Source organism: Priapulus caudatus, unplaced genomic scaffold (assembly GCF_000485595.1).
Source record: "Priapulus caudatus unplaced genomic scaffold, Priapulus_caudatus-5.0.1 Scaffold235, whole genome shotgun sequence".
Taxonomy (NCBI): Eukaryota; Metazoa; Priapulida; class Priapulimorpha; order Priapulimorphida; family Priapulidae; genus Priapulus; species Priapulus caudatus.
This window is the reverse complement of record NW_014577296.1, coordinates 24,847-48,785: the sequence shown is the minus strand read 5'-3', so window position 1 is coordinate 48,785 and position 23,939 is coordinate 24,847. Positions and strand designations below refer to the sequence as shown.

Below are 23,939 nucleotides of genomic sequence, written 5' to 3'. Positions count from 1 at the left end.
ACACACACACACACACACACACACACACACACACACACACACACACACACATGCATACGCACACGCGCACGCACGAACGTAAGAACGTACGCACGCACAGTTAAAGTAACTATAGGGACCCGCCTGAGATAGATATATTTCATATAAACCCCATGTACAGAATTTTAACCCTTTTTACAATCGAATGAGATTTTGAGCAGTTATTATTAATAATAATAATATTCCAAAAACCCAACAAGGAGTTTTCGCATAATGATGAAAACCCAAATAACAGTATTTCCTCGCATAATTACTTACAGATCATTAGCTATGAGGGGGGAATTTATTATAGTAAGAGCTCTACATAAAAAAACATATTTGCAATTCTAATTATACGCTATATCACCGGTGTCCCTCATCTTTGATGGTCGTATAGAAATTAAGCTATTACTACACGACGATAACAGCGGCGATATAAACATTTTACAATAACAATTTTGCAATCCTGCATCATGGAACAAAACATACGATGAAACGACTACAGATCTTACGAGTAATTTTATTTAAATTAGGATGGCTGGCAATTCTTTTCCGTCGCGTATTTCCATGCGGTAGTATGGTGGCGAGGTGAGTTAACTTATAACGTGGGAAGGGGCGAAATAATCATATCGGTTAAATTATTGCGAAGGTTTTATTCGATACATTAATGCGATAATTTCGTAAGCACCCTGATGCTACGTATGAGGGTACGTGTACCACCTGTGGCCGGCTAGCTCATGTATAAAATGCAAATGGCGCAGCTAGGTATTACGTACGGGGCTTATATATAAGGACAGTAGCTGGGAAATACGACTGCAGCTACGTGTACGGCGTTAGACAACGGTCGATTTTCTGTGCATACGAAGATTTCATGCAATGGGCGTCTCCATGCTACGTATCTTCGTGGTACTTGCCATTTCAGGTATGTGCATTGAATTTAACTCGTCTTTCCTTCCTTGATATGTAGTACGTTGAATTCATAATGTTTAGTTTAGGTAGTTAATTACTGCGCTGCTTTACAGCAATGTATAAATTTACGTCTTTATTGGATAAACTTTGATATTATTCGATAAACTTTGATACTCGAAATTGAGTTCTGCGCTATAGTTAGAATTTATGGAGAATACTTTTGTCGTGCTTACTCAACACCGTCGCTGGCGAATCTGTGACTAGCGACGGATGGCCATAACAACGTAATGACTTAGCAACCAATTTGTTCTAATCCGCCGCATGTCTTAGCATGAATCGTCCATTGATTACGCTGCATAATGAAGGTAAACCCGTGGTTTAACTCATTAAGCAGCGCAGTGACGTTTCGTACCCACTCGTTGCCGTTACAGACTAATGGGTGTTTGTTTCTAGCAGCATGGACCATCAACACAGCAAACGGTATCCCAATGCTAAACGTGAGGATCGACGACCACATGCTGGTTGCAGTACGTGTTACTTATAGCTTCGGTCCTCTCACGTGTAGCAACTTAGGGATAATATGGTTCGGCTTTAACTAATATAGTGAATCTGCGTATCACGTCTACACGCACGCATGTAACTTTGCCACTATATAGTCCATGGGCCAATACACAAGTAGGTAGGACCTACAATTTTGAGGGACAAAGGCTCACTATATATTTTTGAAGGATCATCACCTTGGGCACATTTTTCAGTATGATGGACATTCCCAAGTGGTAGCCTTATACCTTTTTTTGTGAGAAAATATGCTTTTAGGGAGTAAAATCACGTTTTTGAAATTTTCCTTATAAAAAGGGCATGAACAGCTAGAAAAAAATCAAAAGGTGGAAATTATGAACAGTACAAGGGCTGTCGTTTTTACATCCTATCATCAAAAATTTTCTCAACGGTTGCCATGGCAACGGCCATTTTGGAAAAAAAGAGTATTTTTATGACAAAACTTTAAAAATTAATATCTCGGGCTGATTCTCACTCATTGGATAAATCCATTCGTCTTCTAGAATGCGAACTGTATATGAAAGTATGATGTATGTAGTAGAACATACGTCAGATTAGTCTCTCTAAATGCGGCTAGCCTGAAGATCAGCATGGGTTAAATTTGGATTCGGCTGACTCACCATGTCTCTGATTTGTCTCAGAGAAAGGCTGTGATACTCTGAGGTCATATAGTACCTGCTGACAGCTGAGGATTTCAAGCTGAATCCTTTTGTACCTCCTGGTGTTTTGGTGTCTTTGCTGACTGTTTCATCAATTGTCTGGTCAACAGAGATTTTTCCAAAATGATTTCCTGACCCACGTTGAACGGAGAAGCCTCCATCCGACAGGTATGCATGCACATCTGGGTGGCTACTTGCTAGTTGTGGCATTTGTGCCAAGTAGACTGAACCATAACGCGAGTAGTTTACTCGGTCGTATGCGAAGGCCCAGTACAGCAGAGCTTAAAACGAGTGGAGATGCGACAACCAGTCACCTTCTCTAGATGCACGCATCAGACCCAGCATGATGTCTACCATATCGATGTAAGACATCCAGAAGGCTGCAAGCTCCCCTCTACTTTCATCTCGCATATTGTCAAGGAAAGTCTCAAAGTAGCTAAGAATCTTGGCTATGCTTGGATTCATCAGGATGTCAGTAAGAGTTGTCTGACATAAATCATCACATGCTGCCTCAATACATCTAACTGCATCTTCAAGCTCGGGGTGCAAAGCTTTCAGTGATTGTACGACTTCCTTCCATGCTAACTGGAGAAGTGCTTCATACACCAATTTATGAAGCCTTACTCCACGATTGCACTGGCGTCCTTAAAGCACTCCCTGGAAGAACCTTCTGAGAAGATATTGATTAAGTAAACTAATTTACTAATTTACTCACTTTGATAGCCTTTGACATTGATAGCTATGTATCAGGAATCTCCAAATCACGCGTTTCTGCCATTTTCCTAAAAACGGCATTTTGAATATGTTTTTACCCCATAATTGACAATTCTGTCTACATATATTGTACACAAAGGTAATTAAGAAACTGCCTAAGACTCTCAGAATAGGTTTGCCGTTAAAAGCACTCAAATATTTTATGTGAATCCGGAGATATGAATTTTTAAAGGTTTGGCACCAAAAAACGTATTTTTGCCCCAAAATGGCTGTTGCCATGGCAACCGTTGAGAAAATTTTTGATTATATGATGTAAAAACGACAGCCCTTGTACTGGTCATAATTTCCACCTTTTGATTTTTTCTAGCTGTTCATGCCCTTTTTATAAGGAAACTTTCAAAAACGTGATTTTACCCCCTATAAACGCATATTTTCCCACAAAAAAGGTATAAGGCTACCACTTGGAAATGTCCATCATACTGAAAAATGTGCCCAAGCTGATGATCTTTCAAAAAATTATAGTGAGCCTTTGTCCCTCAAAATGGTACCGATATGTCATTTTGTTGGTATTGGCTCATGGACTAATATAGCAGATTGTTATTGTAGAAAAGAGGAAAGCGAAAAGAAGAAAAATTTCAATCGAAAATATTGCTGCCGCTAACAAAAGGCATGTGCCATAGACTCACAAACAGAACTGCGCGTGTATAAAAGACAGTGTATGTAGGACGTCACAGACTTCAACTATTTGGCGGTTTTGTGATTTGTAATGAGTTAATGCTGTAGAATGAGAATGCTGTAGATGTTGTAGAATGAGTTAATGCTGTAGCTCACCTGCGTTCGCATTAATGTTTTTGATAGAGCTGATTAATTAACAGAAATTTCTTGAAAAGCGGCCTGTGACCTTTTGCAGTCGTACGGATTCATCAAAGATTACTGTTTACAAATCCTCGTGAATTACGTTTTCCGTACGATATGATCACGTCTCCTAATTAACAACACATCGTCTGCGTACACAGCGCATGCTCGGTGAGGAGAAGCCGAAGCGCGACTTGGCCGGCTCCGATCAACAGCAGATTCTGACGATACACAACAAGATGCGCGCGTCCGAGAAGTCATCGAGCATGGTGAAGCTGGTAGGTGCGACAGGCCGCCGGTCTTCCTAGCCACAGCGTCTACCTCCGCGTTTCAGTAATACGAAGTCTACCGCTCTCCTTCGTGAGACGATGAGCAGTGGCTGTTGTCAGTAACAACATTATCGTTTTCTCGCAGTTCTTCAAACGTTTTCTCATAGCTGCGATGCGATTTCTGTCAAAGCTATTCTCGTATAACATTAACATTAGTTGTATGTGCTATCTTAGCATTAACATTAGCATTAACTTTACGATGTTTCTGACAACGACGCCCTCGTTTACAATCGGGTGACTCTATCGCTCGCTGTTTAGCGGCTTGCGTTACCCAACCTCTCTCGAGTCTTGCGACGAGAACCAATCATTTAGTCCATCATTAATTCCCTTCCCAGCCCTGCCGACACCGTTTCTTACCTTCATCATGCTTATATACTCTACACTCCACATACACTCTGCTACCGCCATTCAGTCCAACAACATTCATTCCCTTCCCAGCCCGGCCGATACCGTTTCCTGCCTTGATCATGCTTACACTCTACACTCCACATACACTCTTCCACCGCCATTCAGCCCCTCATTCATTCCCTTTCCATCCCGGCCGAAACCGTTTCTTACCTTCTTCATGCTTATATACTCTACACTCCACATACACTCTGCTACCGCCATTCAGTCCAACAACATTCATTCCCTTTCCAGCCCGGCTGACACCGTTTCTTACCTTCTTCATGCTTATAATACTCTACACTCCACATGCGACCGCGCGCGCATGTCGTACGTCGATTCCCCAGTATCGTGCAGCTAAATACGTGGATTCGTCACGGAACAAACACACTGAACAAATGCACTTCAACACACTGAACAAATGCACTTCAACACACTGAACAAATGCACTTCAACACACTGAACAAATGCCGTTAGCTTCAAACGTGCTCTTGTTTTTTTACCAACACTGTTGCTGGGCAACTTACCGGCTAATGCGCCGGAAATACTGACTATTTGGCAAGTCAAATCTTTTTGATTAACACAAATAGTCAAGCTGCTGTTTAAGACCATATTTAACTATTATGCTAGTCAAATTTAATCGTTGTACTAGTTAAATTTATTTGACTACTATATTTTGACTACAGTGTTTTTAGAGTGCGCGCGTGGATTCATGACAGGTCGCGGTACCGAGCCATGCGCGTGAGAACGAAGTCAGTTTGGTGTAGAAACTCGGTCTACGATGGATAGAAGTTGCGAGGCTGCGCGCGGCTTAGATGTTCCGACTTGTATCGAAATTGGCAGGACAGTCGCGCGTTTCGGAACGAAGGTTAATGAAGCGAAACAGGTTTAAAGACCACAAAGTTTTAAAAAGAGATTTCATTACACCGCCGCAAACTTGTAGTTTTATTACGATTGTATTATAGCTCGGCACTACTGCATGTGAATGCGGGTTAATGGTTCTAGGAATGCCATAAGAAGAGCGCGCGTACAAGATTACGGTCTTTAAGGCGGCATTATCACTGCATTATATACGGCTTACTAAAAGCATCGTAAAAATAACTTCGTTTCTGCATGTTAGCTCGCACGTGTCAAATCGGGAATATTTTTTTTAGAAACCGTACTACCGTACCACCGTGGCCGTTCTACCTGCCATTGACTGCCACCCTTACTGTTCCAAAGTCGATTGACTATAGAGCAACTAGCGTCCATCCCCGATCGTTATCTAACGTTCTAGTGACGTAAATGTAGCTGGTAAACGTGGTGTGTTCAATGCGAAATATAACGCGCAAGACTGAGGGGAAATAGCAAAAGATGTACTCTTAATTCGACATTTTGAGTGCGTCCAATATTATGTTATAACAATTACATACAGGTCGCGACAATCACCGCTCCGGTAAGCTGTTTAATGTGGCGGTAATGATACAAACATGTCAAAGGTTCAGTATCAACTATCAATAAGTCGGTGTATAGTGCAGATATGCAACGATAATACGAGTAATAACGTAGTCTCATCAAAATTACCGCTGTAGTTTCTAAAATGCGCCCGCGTATGCGCTTTGTTACTACGATATATTACGATTACTTTATACTTTTTGTATGCTTGCATGACTATATGAGTTATATGTGCCGTAAATACGCCAGGTAGACGTCGTTAAGACAAACAGGTGGGATATAAACTGTAACCCGAGCTGCGGTTACTAATATAGCAAGATGATGTGTTATTCACTGGACGCTATTTAAAATGAGCTGTCGATATTTCTTTCGTTATAGAAATGGTACGATGATGCGGCGGTGCTGGCGCAGACGTGGGCGAACAAGCTCGCCAAGACATGCAAGTTAGAGCATGACTCCATGGAGTCACACAGCCCTCAAAGTAAGCCCAATTGCATACAGCCGCTCTTATCACATCATCAAGACAAAAGCGTCGATTCACCCAACCTCTGACATACGCGCGTAGCCAAATCGACCGGATGATAATTGCATCATGCTCGTAATTAACGAACGTGAACATAATAAACTGAATCTGTGCGCGTGCACGGAAATCAACGTTGCTCTTATACTACACTGCAACGACGGTATCGGCACGCACGCGCGAGCACGATATCTGTAAAGAATTACAATACCGTGTCTTTACAATACTTTACAAGTCTTTACAATACTTTAGCCATTCGGGGTGCGCTTTAGCAGGGCAGTAATGGCCGACGATTCGATAGAATGCATGCCATCAAGAGCCCATGATATTATTATTATTATTATTATTATTATTATTATTATTATTATAATAACATTACATATATATATATATAATAGTTCATATATTATATATTTTATATCATTATACTTGCAGAGTACATATCGCCGGTGATGCAGTCTTGCGGACAAAACATAGCTCTCGGTTACGACACGTGGGAGGCCGCCATGAAGGCATGGTACGATGAGAAGCAGTTCTTCACGTACGGTAGCGCCCCTACCGGAGTAACGGGGCATTACGAACAGGTTAGGGTTACCTTTGCGCAACGTATGCACGTAAAACGTAGAATATGATATCCCATAATCCACCGCTCCTTTGAGGTGTGCGCGTGCATTCGAAATCATAAAAAAAAGTTAATAGATGCAGCGGCGAAATATTCTATCAGTGCTCGGATACTCGTACTTTGTATGCAACCTCAAACATCACACCTCGTACGTGACTAGGTACAGCTTCGTATTAGCTGCGTGCTCGCACTCTGTGTGATCGTGCTCATACGATCAACTGCACGGAAGAGCCGTAAATACACGATATTAGACCTCATGGTATAAGTCACAGCGAACGTGACCGGTTCCCGCCGGCAGAGAGAATCGGTTAGAATTACAGTCCCTTACTACAAAAAGAAGAAAAACTATATTACGTAAAGCGACTACATTAACCTAGCGAGAACTAACGACACGCGCGCCTACGCTCTCGCTAGATCGTGTGGGATACTTCGGCTTTCGTCGGGTGCGGCTTCGCAAAGTGTGCCGACGGTACGCCGCTCCACGTGTGCAACTACTGCCCCCACTACCGGCCCAACCTGGACGAGCGCAAATACATGCCCTATCTCAAGGGCGCGCCATGCAGCCAGTGCGAGGCCGGCTGCGAGCCTGATGGCATCTTCTGCAGTACGTATATATGCATGCCACGTGCTTTGCACAAAGAGCAAACTATATTTTTGCTTATACATTTCTGCTGTCCAGTGCGCAATACCGCCACGAAGAATCAAGATTGCATCGTATACAGTGCGACACAGGAACATGTTACAGCTACCCGATGAACCCAGTACAAAACCATTGACTCACCTGTGCCTACGCACCATTATTCTCTTACACAATTATAGCACTACAGTTGATTTACTGTGTATATTATTAGGAGCGCATAATAGAGGGTACTGCTATTATAATACATTATGTAATAATCTAGTATTACACAGCCCCGGTGTTACACTGCCAGGGGTTGATAATGACAAATCATTTATCATAATTTGTCATTATCTACCCCTGATAAAACTCATGCAGAGTGTTAATTAGTTAGCCTTGTTAGACCATTGCTTTACTTCATCCACTCAGGCGAGATTTCTAGAAATTCTGCAGGGCGTTTCCACGTGGGCGTGCCCTCTACAATTACTCGTGTTTACACGGAGTCGTCGGCCAGAGTTTGACATTAGGTACAAGGCGGGTCTGGGGGGTGGAGCAAACACCTTCGCCAGATAGACTTCTTTACCGTCGTAATGGTGGCTGTTATCACCATTATTCTCATTATCACTGATCTGCTGCTCGCGCTAATTGCTCATCTCTGTCGTCGCCCATCATCGTCGGCTATGAGGATACACACACGCCGGCTATAACTACAGACTCCCGCATGTACGTGGGCACGTACACATAGGGAAGCGCTATTATCGCTTACATAACAGGCGCTTCGCCATGCAGCCAGGATAACGCGACAAACACACGTACGCGACAGACGCACGCACACATGGGCGCACTCACGCACGCACGCACGGACCCGCACACGAACACAGGCATACACTCACACATATACCACCCATACACACACACACACACGCACGCAGCCAGACAGGCAGACAGAATAGGCCGGCCGACGGACCGACCAACCCTCAATCTATATTTGTATTACAATTACATATCCGTTTGCCTACGTCGCGTTTACGTTATCTTAAATACTCATATATCTCATTTTATATTACGTCCGAACAAGTTGGTAGGTTGTGCTTGGTACTGTTGGATTGAATAATGCGACGGGCTGCGCATGCGTGCGATGGGGAGGTAGGGAGGTAGGATGAGTTAGGAGGTAGGAGGTAGGAGGTAGGGTAGGTAGAAGGTAGGATAGGTCGGCGAATTATTATCTGTCAACGCAAGAAAGGTCCGTACACCTGTAAACGCTTTGTAGTCGGATTGTCAGTGGAGTCGTACGGTAATGGAAAACGCCGGAGCCAATGAGCCGATTTAGACGCAGTGCTTACTGGGACTTGAGTGATGCCCTCAGTGAGCCTCACTACATTAACGAATCTTTATATCTCAATGCCGCGTAATAGGGATGGAAAAAAGGATAACGTGGGCCGATCCTTTTAAAGCTATACCAAGTCGAGGCTCACATATGTGATTCAATTGTCGACATATGCATCAATAATACGAACTGGTTCCTGTATATATTTGACTCGGTTTGTCTCGTTGGTAGAGCGCACATGCCATCTTGTTTGGTAGCGACCGACATTTGAAAAATCCCGATTATCTTCGTAATGAATTGTAAATAACTCCCATCAGAAAAGAAAATATTACATTTAAACCAGATGGGAACAGTGTGCATGAGACGAACGCGTCGGGTAAAAGTTGTAAGATCTAATTAGTGCAGGCGTAACATGACCTAATCAGGTTCAGATATCTTACCCCTCACCATTTACTGACACCCCCCATTCGTCGTAATTCGTGCGTTGCGGCCACAAGAGACCCAATGCATAACAACCCGTGCGGCAACGCTCAGTGCATCCTCAGTGCTCCTTCTCTCAATTAACCCTTAACATTTGCTAATAAGACGAAATGATCGTAGACTCCGTTCGACATTCTGCAGTTCTGCCAGATTGACACGCACATGCACGGCTTGGCTGGCCAGTATCACCACTAATTATTTTTTCTGTCCGTGTGCGTGTACAATAAATAACGCGGTGCCGTTTTGACTGATCATTTTGATGTTTTCCGAATCAGACACGATTAAGACACAAGAAAGAAGAAGCTGACATGCGTGGCTCGGCAAATTGATTTCCTTGAAAGCCATGCACGCACACGCGCGTGCGAACCCAAACACACGCACGCACGGACACACACACATCAGGGTTCATAGTAGTAAGACACATGTTGAAATAAGGACTTATAAGACCTTTTCTGGAGGCCAAAATAAGACTGTTTTACGCGATTTCTGATAGTGATAGATCACCGACTATTAAAGTACACTAATTATTAGTAATAATATTTATATACACAATTGCACAGCAATTTAATTATTCCGTATTATATATACAACAATTCTTACTCTAAGTCGAGATCTTTGGCAAAAAATAAGGACTATTAAGTACTTTTCTAAGAATTCACCAAAAATAAGTACTAATAAGGGCCCTTATTTTATTTTTGGCAAAATAAGTACTTATAAGACTTTGGAAGACCCGCTACGAACCCTGTCTAGATTATTTATGTTGAACTCCAGGCTGACGTCATTCCTGTGCATTTCTTATTAATTCTACACAGAAGACTTAGGCAGTCCGTATATCCAGACATTTTAACAAGCCCCTAAACAATAACGAGGCCCCAACGCTAAATCTGAATCAGGAAACGCATCACAGGGTGTCTAGAATCACACTGCATCAGTTCACGTTCATGTATGCCACTGACTTAAACCGTTTGAATAGAGCTTGATAAGAGAAAACATACTTGGTTACATAATATCAGTAAGGAACTTTCAGGTTCTAGAAATTTTCATTGTGCAATAACGAAAAGTGACCTCTAATGATCTTACTCATGTGTTACGATGTTGCCCATGCAGACCAATTTTCAGCCCCAAGGACCAACCGTTTGGCCACTAGCCGTACTAACAATCATCGGAAATATTAATATAGATTATATTATATTACATCCTATATTACGTTATATTATATCATATTATAAATATATATATATATATATATATATTAGGCTATAGCAACGTGTGATAGAGAATTAATGCCTTCCTTGCATGGAAAGCCAAACCTATGCCGACCGAATTATGCCGACTACCACCGCCGCCACCACCACCGCCGCCACCGCTGCCACCACCACCACCACCACCACCACCACTACGGGAGCATCACTTAATTAAAGGGAATGTCGTTTAAAAAACGATCTTTACACATGTTATTTTTAAATCGGGTAAAAGTGCTAGAGGACAGGACCTAGGTTAAACACTAAAACGTACAGGACATTTTCTGCAGAACAACTTTCTGAGTGTTGCAAAACGATCCTATACTTACTACTACAAACTGACAATTGTCGACTTATCTGCGGATTTTGAATAATTATAATGACCTCACAAAACATTTCTAGGCAAAGATATACATCTGAATACGTACCGAGTAGTGAGTACTATATATCCACTACCAAATCGGGTTTCTTTAGCGCAACAGCGAGGCTCAAAATATGGATAGCACACAACATTCTTCTTCGGCCAGAGATCATGTCGAATTGCGTGGAGCCAGACAGCATAGGGTCTGTTGGCCATGCATTGCTACCTAGCTCTGTTACAGTAATATTCGGGAACACAACGCGTTTGCGCCATGCTCCTTCTTCGGCACATTCCTTAGACTTTAACTTTGAGGTTATATGCACTTCTATTAGCTCAACTGTATCATACATACACAACTTCTGTAGTTATATGTAACTTCGCATGTTATGTATTCGCTTTATGTATAACTGCAAATGTTAATAATCATAGAAATAGAATAGAAGATGTATTCTATATCTATGAAACATTACCCGCAACGGTTGTCCGGACCGCATCAATACTGGCGCGACCTGCAGGTTATAGTTTCCTCATTATGTATTGTATACAATACTGATACATTGTAGTAATATCGGATCACATAGATAAGTGCTGCCATCTATTGGTAGAAATACTCCCATATTACATAGCTAGACATTGATTTTCCATGTTATTGCCACATTTTCTTTGAAATTCAGGCACCAGTGATGAACACATGAATAGCTGGATCTATGTTTGGTTACTATCCTCTTAATGATACCAAGACTCAAATAATAAATTATTAGCAATAATGACCGTGAAGAAATATATAAATATTGAAACCATTATGACTAAGAATGTGAGTAAAGAGTCAGCGAAAATTCACCCAATTACTACCATTGCCCATTGATGAGAATATATATTAACATTTATTTACGCATATACAGTGCCTCACACACTATTACAGCAGCATCAAGATTACTTGCTTAGAATGTATTGCCTGTAAAGTCGCTCGTCCGCCTCGCAGGTGAAGTCTGGCACGAAGTTTACCTTGACGATCTCCGTGAAACCCTCTGCGAGAGTCGGCTGCTGGTAGCGCGCCCTGTGAGAGTTGAGCACCATATCGTTGACAGGAACGTGGGCTCCGTCCGTGCCGGACAACAACCGGAAGTCGTTGTTGTGACGCGCGTGTTCGATGGAGACATCGAAGAGAAAACAGCGGCACGCGACGCGAGCCTGCCTCGCGCACTCCACGTATCGCGCTCGCGACTCCGCGTCCGGGTTCGTGTTGTCGACGACGACGCTGCGTCCGTCCGCCAGCTCCCTCTGGCAGCGCACGACGCACTTCTGCCAGGAGCCGAGCAGGTCGCGATTGACGCGCACGTAGCCGCGAGGAATCAGCCACTTCTTCACGAAGAAGCTCTTCCCGGACGCCGGCAACCCGACGCAGACGACGACCTCTCGGGTCGACGCCGCGACAACCGCGGTCGGCGGGTCGACGAGAGGCGCGGACGCCTTCAACATGCGTGGGTCAAAGGTCGGCATTCTGTATAGCGTACACGCCTTCTGGCCGAGGAAGAACTCTTCGGGTGTGTAGAAGCGGATTCCGGCGTTCAGCGCAAACAGCCGGTCGCCGCACGAGAAGTCCTTCTTGCGCTTCGGCGCCCAGTTCGCCTCCCTGCCGGCCGCGTCGCCGACGTAGAAGCTCGCTGCAGCGTCGACGGGCACGCCGTCGTTGCCACGCTCACACAGGTGGCGCCACATGCCGAGCATGGGCTTGCGGTACACGCCGGAGCCAGTCGACACCAGCACCTGCACGCACACCTGCAGCTTTGCGACGATGCGCTCCACCTTACGCTTGAAGTCCGCCAGCCGAACCTTGCCCGTCTGAATTCCCTTCTGGTTGGTGATGAAGACGAGCTTGTACGCGTCGCGCCGCAGCTGCTTCAGTCGGCCGGGAATCTCCGCCAGCAGGAGGCGCCAGTCGTCGGTGTCGACAGGAAACACGCGACCCGAACGTGTCGTGACGATCGTGCCGTCGATGTCGAACGCGGCGATCTTCGGCGACGCGGTCACCCCCGGCGACGTGTAAACGTGCAGCTTCCCGTCTCGCTCGGTCCAGCCGCTCGGCTGGCACTGCGGCGCGTCGGCGGTAGTCGGCTCGCGAGTGGAATCGTGTGGCTTCAGCGATCGTCGCATCTGCTGCAGCTTCTCTTCTGCAGCCTCCTCTTCATCGCTGCTATTTGCACGGCTGCGCTTGCTCCGCTGGATTTCGTCGGGAGTATCTGCACGCCTCTTCGCGCTCGACGGCACAACCTTGAAAAAGTCCGCTATTCCTCTGGCATCGTTCTTTGCTGCCACACTTTGAGCAGCTTTTTCGACTTGACGCTTGTATTTGCCCTCAAAACTTGAGTCAGGACTGCTTTTGCCGAGCGCAGCTCTTCTTACGTGATGTTCTGTAGGCTGCCCCCGAACATTCGAGCCATTCTTGGAGTCATGTCCCTGCACCTTAATGACAGCATCCCTCTCAGTCTCATCACTCATGCCTGGCAACTGTTTGACAACCGATCTCCCTGGGAAAGTCACTGCATAACAGTAACTTTCGTAAAGCAAACACAGCTTTTCACCATTACATAGGTAGAGTATGTCACCGCCATGCAGTAGCTGTGAACCAACACGGCAAGGATTCCTGCCGACGTGTCGTACTAGAATACACCTGTGACAAAGACACAACAATTTAACACCTGTGTGACTGTGACTGTAACCGCAAACACAGGTGGCACTACCAAAATCGGAGATGTATGCATCAAGCTCTAAAAACGCAGCACGATTGCGTTGGGATGGTCAAAAGTAAACACAGCTGGAAATTAGGACATGTCAATTAGGCAATTAGAGAATGATGGAGAATTCGTGGAGTTTCGCAAATTAGCTTCAACTCTGAAGGCATGACGCAGCCAACAAGCGTTTAAAGCATGGGAGAACATAGCTCTTTTAGTGTAGCCCCTTTGCTCCCAATACAAGTAGCTACAGGGAGAACATTACTTAGCATCACAAATGCTTAGCAAAAAGGTATCAAAAGTTACATGACCTACATGTCGAATTACCTGTCATCATAATAGGCTGTGACCTCCAGCTGACCCCTGGAGCATCTCGTGTCCGTTAGCTGTGTCTGTCTATTTCGCCCAACCATTACGGTCACCCGGTCCCCTATGCATATATCAGACAATCTGTCGGCTGGACTGCAGCTTCTTAATATGCAGCTTTCCATCTTTAGCCTGTGTTAGGCTCTACTCATGATACCTAATGTGAAAGATAATCAAAATGTAAAAAAAAATTGTTCAAACAGAACAGAGATTCTATTGGCTTTGTAGCAGCTGGACAGTTTTACCAGTAAGCAAATGTTCAATAGCACAAGTGGCACTCTGTTTATCATGGTTTACTGTGGGATTGCTGGAAACACCATTTCCACATGGAGAAAGAAAAGGGTGCATCTACACACTACATCCTAACTAATCTGAGTTTTACTACTTGATGGCTCACAATTACAGACATTTGGGTTATATTTTTCGATTCAATGAATATAAAAGAAAACCTATTTACCAAATATATGTAAAAGTAACTACTTATTTCTATTATATATATAACAGGGTTAATTTTTACTCAACCGTGAAGATTGGAAACGTACCACTTACGTTTCGCCTCCTGCCAGGAGGCTTTCTCAAAGCTAACTGATGATTATCAATTTTAACCACCAGATGGTGTGGTGGTCAATAGCTTAGTCCACACGTGACTGAGTCTGTATCCCCCCTCATCCCGGTTGATGTTTGGGGTCTTGCGGATCCAGATGGCCTCCTTAATCCAACGCCTGATTTTGATTGGCTTGCGATCGATAATCTTTAAATTCTCCCAATCGATGGTGTGATTGTCCTTCGCTACGTGGTCAGTGATCGCGAATTTGGTGATTTCGGTAGCCGACTCTTTTCGTTGGGCCCTTGTGAACGATTTGGGTGCTACGGTGTCTACGTCCTTTTTGTGTTCTTTAAGGCGGGTTTCAAATTTTCGGCCGGTTTCTCCAATGTAACTTTTTTCACACATTGCACAGCGTATTCCTTGTAGACCACACCTCCGGTCCGGTAATGTTGTGCCAGACCTGTTCTGGTCCTTGGGAGGCTAGACCAGAAAGCCGGTTTTATGGGTCTCAACGGCGTCTAACTGTTGAAGGCCACACCTGGCATTTTAGGTGACGTGGAACTATGTCCGGACGCCTGACATAGAGTAGGTGACAATCATCGCCTTCGGTTGTCTCCCGATGGGGTTTCTTATCGAGATGTTGTTTTTTCCCGTGAATGTGTTCATCTCCTTGGACACTTTTCGAGGTGTCCAATTGGAGGTAGCCAGCATTTTTTTAGGTTGCTGTTCTTGATGTGGCGCGCTTTCAAGCTCCCGCGTCTCACTCTTCGTTATCGATCTTGTCCTGCGATAAGTATGCGTCCATCCCACTGACAGTTTGTGGTTGACTCGTGTCGGTGTTGAGTTAAAGTTTAAGTACTGGTCAGTTTTAGTGAACCATCTTCTCGATTATCGATGAGTGTGTCGAGGGAAGCGAATTTTTTGATCGAGTTCTTCCTTGTTAAACGTGAATTTGATGTTGGTTGGTACTGGTCGATGCTGTTGAGCGTGTTCATGGGTCCATGCTTTTGGAACTGTACCAGACTGATGACTTCTCAATGTGGTCATCTAACATTAGGCGTTAGCCGACAATTTAGAGTTATGAGAATCAAGACGGGTGCTGCTCTCAATGGGCTTTCGTTTTCAAGGGCCATTTCATATAAAGATTGGCAGATACATACGAGCGGACCTACGGCTACACCATGGCTGCTCCGACTTCTGGTCTGTATATTTGGTGCTCTGAATTTTGAAGTATGTGGTTGTAAGATTCTAAGAACAAACGTTGACAATTCCGATGATTAGTCTGTGGTGCAGGTTGGTTTCGCTCTTGCTTACAATGTTTTGTCTGCCTCCAGTCTCCCGACTTGATTATATGTTAATCAATTCTTTGGATCGAGTGTTGCGTAAAGATGAGACGACACGTCATGGGAGACTAATATCTTCGTCTGGTCTTTCAATAGCCGTATAGTTTTTAGTTGCCTCTGCTAGCTCTGGTTGAGTTCTTGAATTGTGATTGTTCGGTGGTGCTGACCAATGGGGCCCAGTCAGCGGGTGGACTAAGCCTATTGACACCACACCACCTGGTGGTCCAAAACTGATAATAACATGCAGTTAGCTTTGAGAAAGCCTGCCTGGCAGATTAGGCGAAACGTAAGCGCGTTCTTTCAATCTCACGGTTGGTCAAAATTACCCTGTTATATATATTAGTCTACCAGTACAACCGAATGAACCTATTTATATTTATATATGTATTCTATTATGTTTTCACTTTCTTGCGCGGCACTTCAGCATTTCCCTTTTTAAACCAAAATGAGAATTTCTGCATAAATTTGGATACACGAATAGGAGTCATGCTTTGAACTATAAGGTTATGTTACACTGGGACATGTACAATGGTCATTGTAAATCACATATACTGTGTTACTGTTGTTTAGGCTAAATTATAGGGCGTAATAGTACCATGAACATACCTATAACCTATACAACGAACAAGCAAGTACACTATGTCAGGCTTTCAGATTTGAAAAGTACAGGAGGACTACTAATGACTCCCCTAGGACACCATAGGTGGTCTTTCACGCTCCTAATCACACCCTTAAGAGCATGATGGAGAGCTCCACTAAAAATCACACCTTAAGAGGCATGATGGAGAGCTCCACTAAAAATCACACCTTTAAAAGGGATGATGGAGAGCTCCTTGAGGGCTCTCCATCATCCCTCTTGGGTGTGATGATGGAATCATGACCAATCCTCAGTCTAGAGTGAAATCCAAAACGAAAATTGGGATGTCATGTCAATCTACTGATTATCATTCATCTTCACCTTCATTCATTCAATGGCTTCGTCAGGATTACATTCTTTCATCCAACAACCAACAATAGCCCACAGATTAATAAAAGAGTTGATCGGATGTAAAATAAACTTGTTTTATTTATTCTGATTTCCATCCTTCTAGAGAGATCCTTCATATACTTCATAGAGATTCTAATCCATGTACCTGCATATTTCAGCACAAAATATCATCACATCCATCAAACAACTAGCCAAATTACTTGTACGTAGTAGCCACGTATGTAGCCCCTCAAGCCTTACGACTGTTTCACGTCAGCAGAAAACCAACTTCTCGCCACGTATAGTAGAAAACGAGCAGGTAACTTGTGGCTACCGTATAGGTACCTTAGTATTTGGATGCTGTTGTTTAGTTGTATTTATATATATATATAACCAGAGGGTAGTAACCAGACCTGTACCTCTGCCATACGTTCAGTTACTTACACACACACAAATTGTTGTGTGTTGCTAACTTTTTGTACCCCCCTACATTGAGAACTCTATGGAGCGCTATTTCAACATAATAGACATACTTTTGGTGCGCCGATTTCAACCACTTTTATGAGGCGCGATGATGCGCGCACCATGGCACAATTTCGGTGCGCGGCTGGAGCGCGACAGCCGATCGCGCCCCTTAAAAATGAAAGCCTGCTATGTGGTGTCCTCTTGCAACTATATGCACTGCAGAATTCAATAATTGTGTCGTTTTGCATCAACATTTGATGCATTTTCTGATTTGCCAGGCATTTAGTACTGATTTAGGAAATCGAAGACCGTGCCCGGCTGCCAGGCATATAGCCACAGCGCACTTGGAACGTCTCAATAAAAAAAATTAACATAAATTCAGAATAAGAGAGTTGTAATTTAACAAAAACTCTCTTATTCATATTGTTTGTGCACAGGGCGGGCTAGCTCTAGTACTATAGCCCCACACCAAATCCACTAAAATCGTCGATGCGGGCATTGGTCAGAGGAATCTCGGACTATACTACTACTAGTAGTAGTAGTAGTAGTACTACTACTAGAGCTAAGGGCGGGCTAGTCCGAGCCGATGCAGACCCCAGTAATGGGTTAAACCCGCACCCTCAGATTAGCAACGTCTGCATTTGCGGACTAAGGGCGGGCTAGTCCGAGATTCCTCTGACCAATGCCCACACCGACGTTTGGTGGATTTGGTGTGGTTAGTTCTATACTACTACTAGTAATAGTATAGGTGTGGGTTAGTACTATAGCCCGCGTTCAGTAACTGCCGCAGGCCGCCTGCGGCAGTTACCGATAATATATATTTAACTGTCGCCGTGCACAGCACACGACCCCTACGTATATATTTTATTAAAACGCTTCAAGTGCCTGCGATTGGTCAGAGGAATCTCGGACTAAGCCAAGTAACTTGTAAGGGCGGGCTAGATACAATAATGTAACCCAAACCCAAGAGGATAGAGTTACAAAGTCTCCCTATCCTTTTCTGCGGAGGAATGCCCGAGTGAATCACTCGGCGCCGGTTTGCTGGTGCGTTTTCAGATACTAGAACTTCCAAACTGGGTTTATTCTCAACAGAACCTTTCTCCGCTATTCGGGAACTTACTATGTATTGCCAATACTCTGTATTAAACTAATAATAACCTGTTACAAAAATTCGAAGTGACGAGCGGCGAATATACTGAGCGCCATTTCTGTTGACCTGTGACGTACGCATTTCCACAATGCGCATAGCGATCGGCAAACTCAGCGCCCTCCGATTGGTCGGTGAATCCGCTCTTCAAACCGAAGTACGTCACAGGTCAACAGAAATGGCGCTCAGTATATTCGCCGCTCGTCACTTCGAATTTTTGTAACAGGTTTAAGGTTATATTAGTTTAATACAGAGTATTGCAATACATAGTAAGTTCCCGAATAGCGGAGAAAGGTTCGTGTTGAGAATAAACCCAGTTTGGAAGTTCTAGTATCTGAAAACGCACCAGCAAACCGGCCCGAGTGATTCACTCGGCATTCCTCCCCAGAAAAGGATAGGGAGACTTTGTAACCCTATCCTCTTGGGTTTGGGTTACATTATTGTATCTAGGGCACAGGGGCATGTAACGTACTCCGTGGCCCATAAATATGCTCTCTAATAACATGCAAGCTTTCAAATTAACCCGGAGTAGATTCGCTAACACCCAAGGTGGACTGGCTATATTCTATGTTGTATATATAAATGGGTTATATATATACAACATTTATATATACAACATTATATATACAACATAGAATATAGCCAGTCCACCTTGGGTGTTAGCGAATCTACTCCGGGTTAATTTGAAAGCTTGCATGTTATTAGAGAGCATATTTATGGGCCACGGAGTACGTTACATGCCCCTGTGATCTAGGGCGGGCGTGCGGTGTACTTCACTACTTGTGTGTTGCAGATGAGCATTTGACCGGCATTTACAGCGTGATTATAGCGAATAAAGTAGACTTAAACTTGGTAGAATACATTTCGTGCTTATTTACCTTTTTTTATTTTTTATTGAGACGTTCCAACTTCAAAGTGTCTGTGGCGGTGTGCCTCCGAGTTGCGTGCGTTACCAATGCTCCGGAAGTTGATGGTCGTACGTTTTTACGCTTTTACGCAGGTCCCCGCGCACCGGTGTGACGAACTTCCTTAACGTCATTCGGATGAATCTGCGTCATAGATATCATATAACAACTGCGTTATATGATATCCATAGAGATGTATAAATAAACTATTTATACATCTCTATGATGATATCAGAAGTAGATAATAGGGAACTGATGATATCCTGATGATATCTATGATCTGCGTACTTCCCTTTTTATTCCATTTTTTATTCTATACATATGATGATATGTAATACGTAATACACACACTAATAAACTAAACATAATCTATTTAATCAATTATACACTATAATATTAAAATAAAAACAATACGAATTAGAATTTTCTACTGAGAACTAAACTGCCAGAGATAACATTAGGATCGAGTATCACGAGTGAATAATAGATCTATATATTATTATTTACTCGTGATAATATCAGGGGTTAATAATTTGTCATTATTAACCCAGGGGCGGATCCAGGGCTGAAGCTATAGACAGTATTTTTTCAGATTTTAGAGGCACATCCCCCAAAAAGGGCACACTACCCCACAGTGGGCGCCGTTAGGCGCGGAAGCACACTGGGTGAATGTGAGAATTTCAAAATTTCAAGGGTCTCTGGGCACAAAAATGAGCACCATTTGAGCACACATTTAGTCAATCAGCAATAGCTAAAAACCATATGGAATTTTATTTCTGCTTCATTTTGCCTGCGCTTTGCATACCAGCAATAATGCAGAATATGATGCACTTCCCTTCTTTTTCAGATATCAAAGCTAGTTTTGTTATCATGTAAAATTTTGATTTCTTTCAAGTCCTGTCAATGAATCAGAAGAAAAAGAAAACAAATAAAGAATATATAGCCAAATTCCATCAAATTGTTTTCTGTATTTTTTAGCGTAAAATTTCAGAGGGCACTTTGAAATCTAGACCGTATTTCCCAATACGGCAAATACGGTCTGAATCCGCCCCTGTAACCCCTGATAATATGCATAAAACACACGGAAATAAAAAAGTTATGGCATGTGATAGCGTCAATAACAATGAGTCAGTGACCAACCGCATAATAGAACTAAACCAAGTAAAATCAGGAATAGGATAGACTCCTGGTAAAATGCAAAAGAAGATTTTTTTAAATCAGTTGCCGCAGTGCCACAAGAAACATGCAAACATGCAAAATATTACTGTGGAAAAGATTACAACTGTGGGAAAGAATACAGGACATTGTAGAATAACCGAAAGTGCATCATAATAAAACACCCATGTGCCGGTGAACCTATAATATAGTTTTTTCTGGGGGGTTAACGGCACATATCGCTCATTTGCGGGATGAACCTATAATCACGTCTTCGGTATCAGGCTCTTGGTGATTTTGAGGTCTATAATCTAGCGGATGTCGGATTTTTGCCTTGAAGCTTAATTGTATCGTTTTATTATCATTGGTGTAATTTATTAGCTCACCTTGACATCGTCAAGCTGAGCTATTGCCATGGGTCGTCGTCCGTCGTACGTCCGTCCGTCAAGATGGCAATCGTTTCTATAATGTACGTCGATGGTGGCTCAATTAAAATCGACTTCTTCTTACTCACTTATTTGTGTCCTTTTTTGTGGTGAGCTACAGTGTCATTGACACTTTCATTATTGTTATTGGCACTATTACACGTGCGCGTACGCGCCCGCGCGCGCGCGTGTGTGTCTGTGAATGAGCCTTTCATCCTGTTTTCTTTGTTGTTTGATTGTTTTCATGCCAGTTCCTGCGACAGGCGCAGGTCTACAGATCACTGCTATTATTTTTTTTATAAATCGTTCACCGACGTGCTGGTTTGCCATAAGCAGCACCTTTTTCGTTGGGCCCTTGTGAACGATTTGGGTGCTACGGTGTCTACGTCCTTTTTGTGTTCTTTAAGGCGGGTTTCAAATTTTCGGCCGGTTTCTCCAATGTAACCTTTTTCACACATTGCACACGGTATTTTGTAGACACAGTCCGTAATGTTGTGCAGACCTGTTCTGTCCTTAGGGTGTACCAAAAGCCGTTTTAGGGTCTCAAACGGTCTAACTGTTGAAGCCACACCTGCATTTTTTAGGTGACGTTGAACTATGTCCGTGACGCCTCTGACATAGAGTAGGACAATCATCGCCTTCGGTTTCTCCGTGGAGGTTTTCTTATGAGATGTTGTTTTTTCCCGTGATGTGTTCATCTCCTTGGACACTTTTTCGAGTGTCCAATTGGGGTAGCCGCATTTTTCTAGTGCGTTCTTGATGTGGCGCGCTTCAGCTTCCCGGTCCTCACTCTTCGTTATGATCTTGTCCCTACGATCAAGTAGCGTCCATACCACTGACAGTTTGTGGTTGACTGTGTGGTGTGAGTTAAAGTTTAAGTACTGGTCAGTTTTAGTGAACCATCTTCTCGTTTATCGATGAGTGTGTCGAGGAACGGAATTTTTTGATCGAGTTCTTCCTTGTACGTGAATTTGATGTTGTTGGTACTGTCGATGCTGTTGAGGTGTTCTGTCCATTTTTGGACTGTACCAGACTTGATGATTTCCAATGTGTCATCTACATAGCGTAGCCACAATTTAGGTTAGAGATCAGACGGTGCTGTCTCAATGGCTTTCGTTTCAAGCCATTCCATATAAAGATTGGCAACGATAGGCGAGACCGGGCTACCCATGGCTGCTCCGAACTTCTGGTTGTATATTTGGTCTCTGAATTTGAAGTATGTGGTCGTAAGATTCTAAGAACAAACGTGAGCAATTCGATGATATAGTCTGTGGTGAGGTTGGTTCGTTTCTTCAATGTTTTGTCTGCCTCCAGTCTCGACTTGATTATATGTTAATCAATTCTGGGATCGGAGTGTTGGTAAAGAGTGAGACAACGTCATGGGAGACTAATATCTCGTCTGGTTTCATACGTATAGTTTTTAGTTCCTCTGCTAGCTCTGTTGAGTTCTTGATGTGATGTTCGGTGGTGCCTACCAATGGGGCCAGTCACGGGTGGACTAAGCTATTGACCACCACACCACCTGGTGGTCAAAACTGATAATCATCAGTTAGCTTTGAGAAAGCCTCCTGGCAGTAGGCGAAACGTAAGCGGTACGTTTTCAATCTTCACGGTTGAGTAAAAATTAACCCTGTTATATATATTAGTCTACCAGTACCAACCGAATGAACCTATTTATATTATATATATGTATTTCTATTATAGTTTTCACTTTCTTGCCCACTTCAGCATTTCCCTTTTTAAACCAAAATGAGAATTTCTGCATAAATTGGGATACACGAATAGGAGTCATGCTTTGAACTATAAGGTTATGTTACACTGGGACATGTTACAATGGTCATGTAAATCACATATACTGTGTTACTGTTGTTTAGGCTAAATTATAGGGGTAAATAGTACCATGAACACCCCGATGTCCGTCGTTACTCCGTTCGTTCCAAGATGGCATCGTTTCGTATAATGTTCGTCGATGTGCTGTAAATAAAACTCGACTCTTCTTACTCACTTATTGTGCCTTTTTTGTGGTGACTACAGTGTCAATTGACACTTCATTATTGTATATTGGCTATCTAATACACTGCGCGTACCGCCCAGCCGCTGCGCGTGTGTCTGTGAGATGAAGCCTTACCCATCACTGGTATTCCTTTTTTGAGTTTTTTTTACGGGTTGATTGTTCGAGAGCCAGTCCCTGCGACAGGTCCAGTGTCTAAAAGATCACTGCAAATATTTTTATATAAACAATGTTCACGCGCGCGCTGGTTTCCATGAGTAGTCAGCACCGTTAGATGGCGCTCCAATGGTAATCTGCAGTGCAGCGGGCGCAGTATAGCAATATCGTTACTTTACACTTTACAGTAACTAGGCTGAACGACATTGGTAATTCGAAGACGGATAGCAGGCGTACATGCCGAGACGCCAAACAGGCAGGCCGCGTAAGCCAGGGGGGGTTCGGGGGTTCAAACGAACCCCTCCCCCCCCCAAACCCAAAAATTTTATTTAATTGCAACAATGTTCACCTCATGTCGCTCAAATTAGTGTCAAATAATTGCAACAATACCCATCGCTTGCGGAGGTGAACAGGAACAGCACCACCTCCCCCACACCCCCCCCCAGTCGTCGCGTCTGCTCCCTCGCCTGATCAGCTTGCGCACCCCCTTCGAGCAGGGGCGTGTCCAGTGGGTCCAGAACCGGACCCCCCTGCTCGCGCTGCAGAAAATCCATCTGAGAGGGTGAAGTTAAAAAATTCCACGCAGACCAGACCCGCAGCCTTCGCGTGCTCGCAACCTTTGGGTTAACGCGTAGAGCCCCCCCCCCCCTGCTACAAATCCTGTACAGCCCCGCCGGAGCAAATGACACA

The 23,939-nt window shown here is 43.7% G+C and overlaps 2 protein-coding genes across 2 annotated transcripts; one reads left to right on the top strand and one right to left on the bottom strand.

Annotated features, from left to right (window-relative positions):
* The first annotated feature begins 839 nt into the window (after nt 1-839).
* Nucleotides 840-8,142, top strand: LOC106807796 (cysteine-rich secretory protein 2-like). The gene is made up of 7 exons (XM_014810250.1): nt 840-940; nt 1,381-1,454; nt 3,875-3,991; nt 6,239-6,341; nt 6,816-6,964; nt 7,417-7,606; nt 8,051-8,142. The coding sequence occupies exons 1-7, from the start codon at nt 895-897 to the stop codon at nt 8,140-8,142; spliced, it is 771 nt and encodes a 256-aa protein (XP_014665736.1). The 5' UTR covers nt 840-894.
* A 3,231-nt stretch (nt 8,143-11,373) lies between these two features.
* LOC106807807 (bifunctional polynucleotide phosphatase/kinase-like) lies at nt 11,374-19,560 on the bottom strand. The gene is made up of 3 exons (XM_014810261.1): nt 19,476-19,560; nt 14,090-14,285; nt 11,374-13,701 (listed from the first exon to the last, which is right to left on the bottom strand). Exons 2-3 carry the CDS (start codon nt 14,251-14,253, stop codon nt 11,964-11,966), a joined length of 1,902 nt encoding a protein of 633 aa, XP_014665747.1. The 5' UTR covers nt 14,254-14,285; nt 19,476-19,560; the 3' UTR covers nt 11,374-11,963.
* Between the last annotated feature and the right edge of the window lie 4,379 nt (nt 19,561-23,939).